Source organism: Mixophyes fleayi, chromosome 5 (assembly GCF_038048845.1).
Source record: "Mixophyes fleayi isolate aMixFle1 chromosome 5, aMixFle1.hap1, whole genome shotgun sequence".
Classification (NCBI taxonomy): Eukaryota; Metazoa; Chordata; class Amphibia; order Anura; family Limnodynastidae; genus Mixophyes; species Mixophyes fleayi.
Genome location: NC_134406.1, coordinates 221,924,376 through 221,936,684, shown reverse-complemented (window position 1 = coordinate 221,936,684; position 12,309 = coordinate 221,924,376). Strand labels below are relative to the sequence as shown.

The 12,309-nt window shown below is 37.0% G+C and overlaps 1 protein-coding gene across 1 annotated transcript in view; it reads left to right on the top strand.

The window, feature by feature from the left end:
* Positions 1 to 12,309, top strand: part of ST18 (ST18 C2H2C-type zinc finger transcription factor) — a 204,902-nt gene that overhangs the window by 160,052 nt on the left and 32,541 nt on the right. Inside the window, exons 15-18 of the mRNA XM_075213508.1 lie at positions 2,357 to 2,419; positions 2,496 to 2,576; positions 6,541 to 6,762; positions 8,690 to 8,775. Of these exons, the coding sequence (XP_075069609.1) occupies positions 2,357 to 2,419; positions 2,496 to 2,576; positions 6,541 to 6,762; positions 8,690 to 8,775 (452 nt within the window). The remainder of the gene's footprint in view (positions 1 to 2,356; positions 2,420 to 2,495; positions 2,577 to 6,540; positions 6,763 to 8,689; positions 8,776 to 12,309) is intronic.

Sequence of the window (12,309 nt, the reverse complement as noted above, 5' to 3'; positions counted from 1 at the left end):
AGAAAAAAAACAAAACATGGTGGGATTTACAATGAGGGACAATTAATCTAATTCTGCTGTGACTGTACTATTATCATGTTGTTTTTTTATCCTCCATATACCGTAATTTAGGTTTTGAAGTCTCTCAGTTACAAAGTATGTCAATAAAATGGAAAGATTTTTTTTTTTTTGCTCTTGCTTTAACTATGGAGGATCGACACAAACATGAGGATGGTTCTGAAATCCAGCACTGTCCTTTTTTTATTGGGCTTTTTTTGTATATGTTTCGCTGGTAATTGATTCATCAGTAGGAGTCAAAAAATGAAAAGGGCCAAAAATCCTCCAACAAGTTTATTTTAATACCAGTGGTAAATATTGAAATACAAATGTCTGTGTGAAGGCATCAAATTAAACATAAGTGAGTGTTATAAATCTGAAAGCTTATTTAGAAAGATTCAAGGATGGAGAAGGACATCACCATTTTTACCTTAAAAGATAACCTATATTCATCATCATCATCATCATTACCATTTATTTATATAACGCCACTGATTCCGCAGCACTGTACAGAGAACTCATTCACATCAGTCCCTGCCCCATTGGAGCTTACAGTCTAAATCCCCTAACATACACACACAGACAGACTAGGGTCAATTTTGATAGCAGCCAATTAACCTATCAGTACGTTTTTGGAGTGTGGGAGGAAACCGGAGCACCCGGAGGAAACCCATGCAAACACGTGGAGAACATACAAACTCCTCACAGACAAGGCCATAGTCAGGAATTGAACTCAGGACCCCAGCGCTGTGAGGCAAAAGTGCTAACCACTTGACCATCGTGCTGCTATATTGTAGTAGACCTTGAAAACACCCATCAGGTTTACCACTGGTTATTGTTTTTACACACTGGGCCTGATTCATTAAGGCACGCAAAAGGAACGTAACGTGCGTGTTTTTCTAAAAGTATTGTAGTAGTGTAGTATTCAACTACAAGCGGATCTGAAAAAACGTCTCTTGTTGAATATGGGTCTAGGTGTGCTCTGATCTGCAAGACACAACACACTGCAGGATATGTCCAATACATATGTGGAATATAAAGTTCCATCAGAACACACAGAAAAAAAAAAGTATTCAGTTATTGTCACCTGTTAATAATATAGTCATTAATGAAAAAACTTTTTTTTTAGTTTTTTCCCCATTAAATACATTGATCATGATGTTATGAATGCCTACTGTACATAAAATGCAGTTTTACAGTATTTTTCTTTATTGCAAATGCATGTTATAGCATGCATACGAGACTGTCATCACTATCACTCGGCATTTACACCTGACCTGTATTTGATGCAAGTCATACGGCTGAAAACACCTACCTTATAGATGCTCAAAGCTTGATTCGGACGCTGCTGCATGCTCTCCAGCTTGGCACACTCTTACCGTAAAATTGAATATGTTCATATGCCCATTCCCCTCCCTTTACGCCCATAAAATCATAGCCTGTCATAAGTGTCCTTTGCACTCGAAGATGAATTGCATACACAGAGCAATTTAATGCAAAATATTGTATCAGCATTTATATTCCTTATTGCATCAAGCCCATCAGTAAATTCTTCAACTACAGAATACTTAAATCATTTTCAACCTGTTTGAGACGCATCAATGTGTTCATAACAATGACTTTTAACCACTTTTATCTCAGAATAATTTTGCCTGCTCAGACCAAGCGCAGCCCTTTACTTTCTACAGTGAATGCACTATTATTGAAGTCAATTGAGCCATTACTTTCAATTCAGAAAGTGCTACCATTTAAGTCAATGAAGCCAGTGTAGCCATTACTTTATAAATCAAAACTACCATTTGAAGAAAAAGCATTTACATTCCAAAGGTTCTTTGCTCTTTACTCTTTTCTATATGTTTTTTGTTTATCGTATATTCTTATTTTTTAATATGATAAAAATCTCTCCTCAATCACACAAAAATAGTTTTGATGCTTTTACATATACTTTTAAGTATACTTTTAAGTAAATAGTTTTAGGTGTGGTAAACTGCAGAAAGAATTGAAAGCCATTTTGCTCCTTTTAAAATAATCCTGTAGATGGTGTTTCTTCCCTTTCCTACAGCAAAACAAGGTTTTCACATCATGTTTGGACCAAACTTAAAAAGCTCTCCAGTCAATCAATTGTCAGCTAAATAAGTCAATTTCAGGTGGACACATATTGGATACAGTAATAAACAAAGGGCAGGTCACATGTTGTTGTAAAAGAGTTTGCTAAGTAACTATAAACATAATTATATAGCGAGTTATACATCAATCCAATAAAAATAAACAAGAAATACATTAATCTTCTAACAAGCATTAGTTATCTGTGTGTCTTCAGGTGCCCAACACCTGGGTGTGATGGATCTGGACACGTGACTGGAAATTATTCTTCTCACAGAAGGTAAAGTCAATTTCTTCTTTGTGTTTAACTTGTCAACAACCACTAGTGGTCCTAATTGTTTTAATTATGCCCACAGTTTGTCAGGTTGTCCACGGGCCAGAAAAAATGGTGCAAAGGTGTTCCCAAGTAAAGAAGACAAAGAAGACCCAGAACTCAAGTAAGTCCACTAAACCAATTAACCAGTAGTCTTGAAGTTGATATCAGAACACATGTAGATGGCTCCTCTCTAGGAGTCAATAGGGACAATTAGAGTCCCATTGCTGATCACCTCTAGCCATGCTATACTGGTGTGAGTTAGCGTAGATAAGTTGGCACCTTACGGTGTATTCAGTGGCGGATTCAGGGGGGGCGATCGGGGCGATCGCCCCCCCCCCCCCCCCCCCCCCCTAGCAGGGGCTTGCTGCTGACGGCTGCACACTGTGCAGGTCCGTTCAGCATTGACAGTGTGCTGCCCGGCTGCTCTGATTGTGTTTAAAACACAATCAGAGCAGCAGGACAGCACACTGCCAATGCTGAACGGACCTGCACATACTGTGCAGCCGTCAGCAGCCTTAGAAATTAGAAAGGGGGCGGGGATTAAATCGCACCCCCTAAAATCGCCCCGGGTAGAGCAGTTGCCTAGATCCGCCCCTGGGTGTATTGTTGTCATTTAGAGCGCAAATAGTCTCAAACTAAAGCACTCTATCTCCAAGTTTCCCATAGCACAACAGCACCACCCCATATACAGTATTTCCAATGTTATTATGGAAAGGAATGCAAAGGTAGCAGCTTATGATTATTATTTAAAAAGCAACAACATATTATACTGCACTGTACATTGAGGGAATCATAATACAAAGATACAATGACATGAAACAGAAGGAAAAGATGGGAAAATGAGCTTGCAATCTAAGAGGTGTGTGGAATACATGATTCAGCATCTAGCTGAACCACAATTGTAGCTGTTATAGAGGAAAGTGTATGCTACTACTGTAAAGCAGAAGAATCATTGTCTATCACCAATAATAAAGGAGCCATTGGCGACTATCATTTTTCTGCAGCTATGAGTGGTGATACGGCAGAATGAGGAGAGTTATGGGCACATGAAAGATGAATTAGTCATTGTAGAAATCTTAATAGATGGTCACTATGACTGTCCTTTATTATTTATATTAATCAGGCTTCTCTCCTGTTCTGGATCTGGAGAAGGTTTTCACTTGATGAGTCAGTGGTTATTACTATTTCCTCTACTGATAATTTGTTGGGACATCTGCTGTGAGAAGCCAAGTAAATGACCTTATACCTACAAAGGTGCTGAATACAGTGAGTGAGCACCACAGAAGGCACTAATTGCAGTACCCCATCTTCTGTCAGTGCCAACAGGCAATTTGCCACTCATTACCTATGCCAGTGCATCCCGACATTAATATTTGCAACACAACATTAATATAGCACTGTCCAAGCTTTTTCCTATCTATATGTTGTGAAAACCCCCTCCTGGACCTGGACCCATTGTTGAAATATGATAAAGAAGAATATTTTCAGGGCAGCTGGCTTACATAGAAGAATCCGAGGGAGCCACATGTACAAATAGCCATTTATTTATATAGGTTTTACAGCAGCATAACATTCTAACTAATAATGCCTGTCTTAAGTCTAAGTTAAGAGATAAAATCAATTAGAAAGTGATCAAAGTAATGTAATTAAATAAGCCTTACATTAAGGTTGTTATGCTTTTTGTATATGTTTCATTAGGGTGTGGACATCTATTGTATTTGTTTTCTTTCTGGATGCCCATGTATATGCAAGTTTAAAGTTTGAAATATGAAATAAAGTTCATGTATTCTTACTTAATACGGAGTATTGAGTATTTAATATAGAAGTAATTGATCTTTATTCTATACTCTGTTTGTTACACAGATAAGTGGATAGATTTCAAACACAAGAATTAATGCATTTTTGAATAATTCTTACTATATCCAAACCTTAGTAAACCCTTCACATTACTTTTCTGGATACAGATGTTGTGTTGCTTCATGCTTCCAAATTTCTGTATACATTTTCTGATATTCCATCAATTGCCCTATTCTGAATGGCTTCAGTACTGCTCTGAAAAAGCCACTAGAAAAGAAACCATTAACATAAAAGTATTAATTATTTATGTATTAATTATACATAGGTAGATTTTTGTGTATTCTAAATGATTAAAGAAAGATCCAAACTAAGTTATTGATTCATAGATATCAAATTAGACCCTCAGTAACCTGTGGTACACAGAGGTCCATAAGATATATTTATATTCATATTAATGTATAACTCTAAAACTTACATTCTATAATGCTGGGACAATAGCTAGCCGCCTGTAACTAATCTAAACTTATGATTTAACATTGTATCAAAACTGAAACTGAGCAGAACGCACCCGTGTTATAGATTACTGTACATTATTCATGCCATGGTCTGATAGCTGAAAGTTCTTTCTTTTATCAATGTTAGCAGTTTTGAAGTCACAAAAGCTAATATGTATCAAACCAAATGTTAAAAGATAGTGATATTTTATCTATCTAAGTTTAAAAAATGAGATAGTGATAGTAAATATATTGATAAATTATGAATGCATACAGCTAGAGAGCAGTTTCCAAGAGCTAAAATGTAATATTTTATCTTTTTGTCAATTCTTACTTAATTTTAATACGAAAATTAGGAATGAATTCCAGATTTGGAATTTGGAGGTATCTTTTCTAAAATTTAAACAAACTTTAAACTATGGATTTGGTGCTTCCTTGGTACTTGGCAAAATTTTGGTAACTTGGTAAACAAATCTAAGTAGCTACATAATTGAAAAAAAAAGGATAGGAAACCTTGCAATATTTTCCAAGCTGAACTTAATTTATTTCTCACATGCAAGTTTATCTTATGCCTCATCTGTCTGTCATGGGATCATTATCTGTTTGTATAAACACAGGCCACATCTCTTTTCTTTAATATTTTTGTTATAATCAAATAACAAAAAAATTTACAGTACTTTTTACAAACTGAATTAACAAGACTAATTTACTGGGCATGTCTATACCTGCACATTTGGATGTTTTTCACCATTGTACAGAAATCTAGCCTTATCTTATATACATTTCAAATAACTACACCATAATTGTCATAGTTGTGCCCAATGTCTCTCACAAATGAAACACTTAGGGGCATTCAATTCTCCGTGGTCTCCGCCGCGGAAAAACTATTACCGTTAGGGAGCCACGAGCTGAAATCCAGCGAGAAAAGTACCGTAAAACCAGTATTTACATGAGATTTTTGGCTATAACGCCAAGAATTGAATATGCCCCTTAAGGTCTCATGTATACAAGTGTCATAAAAACACCCTAGTCCCGTGCCTCATTAACACAAGAGTACAGGAACACAAGAGTGTCATATAACTCCGTATGAGTTCTAGACAGAAAAAAGTCCACAGCTTTCTGTATTTACTACAAAGGCTCAAACAAAAAATGTAAGTCACAGTCTGATCTTTATTTACACTTCTGCTGTGGCCATTATTCAATTCACACTAGAATGATCCTGTTCTAAATTCAGGCCCTGGTTTAAATTTGTTGTCATCCTAGACTACTTTTGGTGCCCAGGGTCTAGTCCACAATTGCCACTCTGCGCCATGTCCCCAGCTTTCACCATATTTTGTTCTTATTGATGTTAGTAGCAGATTGAGACCACTACAATCCTTCCAGCCTGGTCCTAAGCCTATGTGACCTTTCCACACTGCTAAACCTGTCTATACCTGCCAGGCATATACAGCATGAGCTAATCTGAATAGATGTTCTTCTGCAGTTGAGATGACTTAAATATCTCAAATGTAAGTCAACTGCAAATATGCAGTGGAGAGCAAATTATTTTTAAATTTACTAACAGACTCAAATAGGACTGTCACACTGCACAACACATCATATAGATCAATGCTAAACTGTATCATCATTTCACACATATAGAGATGCAATGCAGATAGGCAAATCCTGCAATATAACGCAGAGAAATGTACAATGATAAATTATGCAAATGATAAGTTCCATACAAGGATTTATAAAAACACATTATTATTATTATTATTATTATTATTATTATTATTATTATATTTCGATCAGATGTCCAGTTGTAGGCTGTGATGGCCAAGGTCACATATCAGGTAAATACACATCTCATCGAAGTGCTTCTGGTTGTCCTTTGGCTGCAAAAAGACAGAAGGACAGTGCCTTGAATGGCTCATCATTGTCCTGGAAGCAGAATAAGCAGGAGTTGCCACACTGTCCACTACCAGGCTGCAATGGACTGGGACATGTCAATAATGTCTTTGTCACCCATAGAAGGTACTTTTGTGCTTTACATTTTTGTATCATGTTTTGACTACATGTCGGTATCAGTAAAAAATGCAATATATTGAAACTTATTGTATTTTGGTAGACTAGCAACAGTGGTCATGTTAACAACATGCTATATATTTCCAGGAAAATAAAACATAGATGTTTTAAAATTTAAAAAACATTATTGTTTATTCATATTTACAGTATGAAGTGAGTGACATCATTGACATCCCAACCCTTGCATTTGTGCTTAATTTGCACCTAGGGTTATGTCATTTGCACTCAAGGGGTCTGATTCATTAAGAATCTTAACTTAAGAAACTTCTTATTTCAGTCTCCTGGACAAAACCATTGCAAGGGGTGCAAATTAGTATTCTGTTTTGCACATAAGTTAAATATTGACTGTTTTTTTCATGTAGAACACAAATACTTGATAGCTTATTTGTACACTGAAATTTAAAGTTGATATCTGTGTGCTACATGAAAGAACAGTCAGTATTTAACTTATGAGCAAAACAGAATACTAATTTGCACCCCTTGCATTGTAACATGGTTTTGTCCATGAGACTGAAATAAGACGTTTCTTAAATTAAGATCCTTAATGAATAAGGCCCAAGATTGCCATAGCTGCCCAATGAAATAGGCTGTACGATGGGTCTTTAAGGCATACAATCAGGATCATTAGTTTAAGACTTAGCCCCTCATACAGTAGACATGCATGTCTCATACCTAAATTAAATAAAAGCAAAACAACGGCAAAATTATATGTGCTCCATCAATGTGCACACAGCAACAATCCTTGCACATAATGCAGACTAGGTTTTTTACATCTCCTGACCCAGAACACAGGGCCATCTTTTCCATTGGGCACGATGGGCAGCTGCCCGGGGGCCCCACGGGCAAGGGGGCCTCATAGGCACGGCTCTTAATGAGAATAAATAATCCTGCAGAAGAAAAAACCTGCAAAAAAAACCTACATGGGTCACTGAGCAAGTACATCTATCTATCTCTATCTCTATATATCTATATCTATATTTGTATCTGTATACATCTATATATCTATATCTATATCTAGGGGCCCCGGTGCACTGCTTTGCCCGGGGGCCCATAATGTTGTTAAGGTGGCCCTGCCAGAGCACTGGGCAAGTCAGCTTTTTGCTATAGGAAAGTCATTGCACTAAATAGGGCAATAGTAGCATATAAATCTTGGATAAAACACATCAATGGTTTACAAAAGTGCAAAACCATGGATTATGCAATACCTTTTTTATGTGCAAAATAACCTTCACTCGGTATGCCCACACATAGGTTGACATCAGTAGCACAGCAATACGGTAGTAGCAGTAGCACACAATAGCAACCCTTTCTTCTTTCACCAATAATAAAGGGCTATGGCCCCATATGTACATGTACAGTTTTTTAGAGGAATGTGTGCACCTCTCGCACTGCACCAGGTGCCATTTGCAGCTGTTTTTGCTCTGATGTGCCTAGTTTTAAGCAACTATTATATATTTTGCACATGAAAATGGGGGTGTCTGCAAGTCTGGAAAAATGCAGCATCTTCTTATGGTATGAGGTGGAAGGATCAGTGTGTTCCTTACTGAGTGCGGATTGCACTCATGAAAGCACTTAATTATGCTTCCAAGTGCAACAATTAGATGTCTTATTATGTGACAATATATTTAAATGAGGACATTCGTGGCGAGCATTCCATCCCAACAAAAGAACTTGATTTAAAAAAAAAAAAAAAAGTACAACTAATTGTCAATGTGTCTAATTAATTCAGTATATTCATACAATTCAAAATATATAAAATGCTACTAATTACAGTTTTTTACAGTTACAGAAACATAATGAATGCTGTGGTGTATTATTTTCATAATTTAATTTGTTTAGACAACACCAGAAAGTTTTTTTTTTATGTGTTTTGCAGTTTATCCGGATGCCCTTTAAATGCACAAGCCATAAAAAAAGGAAAGACAGAGGAGCTAATGTCTGTGAAATTGAAGACAAGTTGTGGTAAGGACATGTTGTGTGTCTGTGCTTATAAAAGACTGCTTCAACTTATCTGTATACACTCCTGTCTTTAATATGTGTAAATGTTTCATTGAAACAAAAAAGCACAATACATAGATATGTCACTGCTGTCAGTGAAGGTGAATTTCTGACAAATATGTTTTTGTAACATATCAAACTTTTCAAACTATATCAAACTCTCACTTGTGAGAGACACTAAGAAAAATCATATACTTAACATACAAAGGTCCCCACGTGCCCTTATTTTCTAGTTTAAAAACTGTGAATGTCTATATATAATTGTAGCAACTCATACAGTATATGCATTGCTGGAAGTCACCACCATTGCCATAAATCTCAGTTCTCTAGAACAACCCTTGTTTATGGAATAGATTGTTCCGCTAGATATAGGAACTAAGCAAATGTTCAGATGGAACCATCTACAACTGTTTTAATGCAGTTAGCTCTCAGATTGCCAAATTTGAGAAAATGGGGGCTTCAATCCCATATTATAGATCAAATTAAAATCTTTAAGTACTCCCAGGACATCCAAGATTATACATGATCTGGGAAAATAAACCGTATTTGCTTTGAAGGTTATTATTATTGTGTTACCAAAATATTTTTAAATCTTAGTAATTTTGGAAGTGTAGCAGTAGAGTTTAATAAATTCATACTTCTTACACTTTAGTAGAATAGTAAAAAATATATATTGCCTTTAAATAGCAAATATAAAACATGACATTACAATATTAATATAAAATATGTGCTTCATTTGGACATATTAAGTATGTCTTCACCAAATATAATCAAACATTTACAATTAAGTGAGCAAAGGAACCACAGATAATAGTAAGAGTGAGCTGATGTAGACAAGACAGGGTCATACCTAGGGCTAGGCGATAGGGGTGACCATCCAGGGTGCAACACTGAAGTAGGGCACAGTTTATGAATATTTTAGGTTCATTTGGTTAAAATTGAGGGCTAGGGGAGCGGCATTTTTCTTTCTCGCCCAAGGCGCTAAATTATGTTAAGTTACGGCTCTGAAACAAGATGTAAATAAAAAATAAAGAGGTCTGGAATCTCTTGAATCTGACAGTGAAATGCGGGTTCTAGGATCCAGAACAGGTAACAAGAGAAAGACAAGCAGGGCAAAATATACCGCTTTCATACTGCCGCCCCGGCAATATCCCGGGTTTTTCAAGCCGGGTTTTTGCCGAGGCTCGGAGCGTCCCAGCTCAGAAACACCATTAATACTGCACCTCGGACCCGGGAATTTCCCGGGTTGACCCTATTCATACTGCACAAGTCTGTGCCCTGGCAATTTGTGGGAGTCATCACGAGAGCAGTTTTCATTGGCTGAAAAATGGTGATACACAATATAATAATACAATAATACAATAATGAATAAAGGATACCTCCAATTGGCTTATATATTTAGTCGTACTAGTCTAGGAGGGCTTTCTGAAAGGCATAAAGAGACTGGGAAACATATATTTAAGGGAAGGTTGTAGGAGCTTTTAAAGCTAGGCATTGCATATTTCAATGATTACCCCAAAAGACTAGACTTCTAGATGGAAAATTAATGGCCTCTTTTTGGCAAGCATAAAATGAATGAGAAATGCCTAATTCCAAATCCTCCAGAGACAGGCAGACAGCCAATCAGCTTGTTTTCTGTGCAACCCGGATTGAAGAACCTGGGTTGCACCATTCATAGTGCAGGCAACCCGGGTCTGACCCGGGAATTACCCCTCGATAAATCCCGGGTTGAAGACCCGGGTTTTTAGACCGGGGATTTTTGACTTGTACTATTCATACTGCACCAAGACCCGGGTCGTTTGAGCTCGCCCCGGCAAAATCCCGGATTTTGGTGCAGTATGAATGGGGTGTAACAGAAATTGTCATGTACTGAAGAGGACAGGAGCCAGACACTTATATATGCAGCTTTCACCTTTGATATTCAGATGCCCACAGGATTTACTATACATAAATATCCAGGGTCTACACTAGGTGGATGACAGGACAAAGACAAGAGGAATGTTAACTGAGTTCACTGAGCTATGGACAACCAGGCAGACAAAAGAGCCAAAAATATCTACAGGAGTAGGTTCAGAATAGAAACTGATGGCAAGACAGAGCAAAAGGAAATATACAAACAGGAACACTGCAGAATCGAACAAGAAAGAAGCCAGACGAGGGCTAATACTGTGAACTGAAGTCAGAAAGGCAACAATAAAATATACAGAATACACTTAGCAAACGCACTGGAACCATGAGCAAGTCACGATAAACCAACAAGGCTACTGTGCCAGGAAAGACCTATGATAAGACTATAACATGCTGAAATAATTTGGGATACAAATTGCATATAGTCTCACTAAAATATACAATGTGGTCATAGGAAACATACTAGAGGGCTAAAGCAAGGATTGGGAAATAGCTTAGCACAAGTCCAGCCTCAATAGCACATAAGTAGCAGCATGCACAATGCATATTTCCAGAGTTTAGTATTTCCAGTAGTGTCAAACAAGTATTCAATATTCTGAAAAATAGCAGTGAAAAATAGTAAATAAATATATAATATGGCCTATATGATCAAGTCCACACCACAATTACACACTTTTAGACCAGATTCATGTTTGGACTTGCATCTATTTACAGAAATGGGCCTTGCATCAATGAATGTAATTGCATGCAATTCATGTGCAAACTCTTGCAACCGCCTATTACTTGAGAGGCAGATTGGGGAGGGAAGGGGCGGACTAACATAGGCAATATACAGTAAGAGCACTCAGATGTGACAAATTCAAGTCCTGGATTTCTCATAAGTACACTTGGTTTCAGCCGTATCACTTGTACTCACTGCAGGTCAGGTGTAAATGCCGAATGATAGTGATGACTGATATGACATAGTCTTTGATTTGAAAAGTACTCACATACGTTCCAGTAGCTAGCACACAATTTTTTTATTCAACTAATATAGACTATAAAAATGCATTGTGTGTATAGTACGTTTTGCAAGCATCTTTAAGCATTTAATGGATAAAAAAAAATTCCATTGCTGCTATTAAGGGGGCAATGCGAGGACATGGAGGCTGTATAATGTTTTTTAAGCAGGGTTGTACATTATACAGCCAGCCCTCATTGCCTCTTTAAAAGTAGTAATGTAACTGTCGCCCTTAGAAGTGACGTAAAATTCACTGCCAGTATGTTTCTTTCTCTGAATGTTTTTTATCTTTTACAAATTATAGTAAATCATCATCAGCTATTTATATAGCGCCACTAATTCCGCAGCACTGTACAGGGAACTCACTCACATTACTCCCTGCCTAATTGGAGCTTACAGTCTAAATTCCATAACATGCGCACATACATACACACAGACCGAGAGAGACTAAGGTCAATTAAATAGCAGTCAGTTAACGTATTGTTGTCATGGCCAAAAGTTTTTAGAATGGCACAAATATTGGTTTTCACAAATTTTGCTGCTTCACTGTTTTTGGACCTTTTTGTCAGATGTTGCTATGGTACACTGAG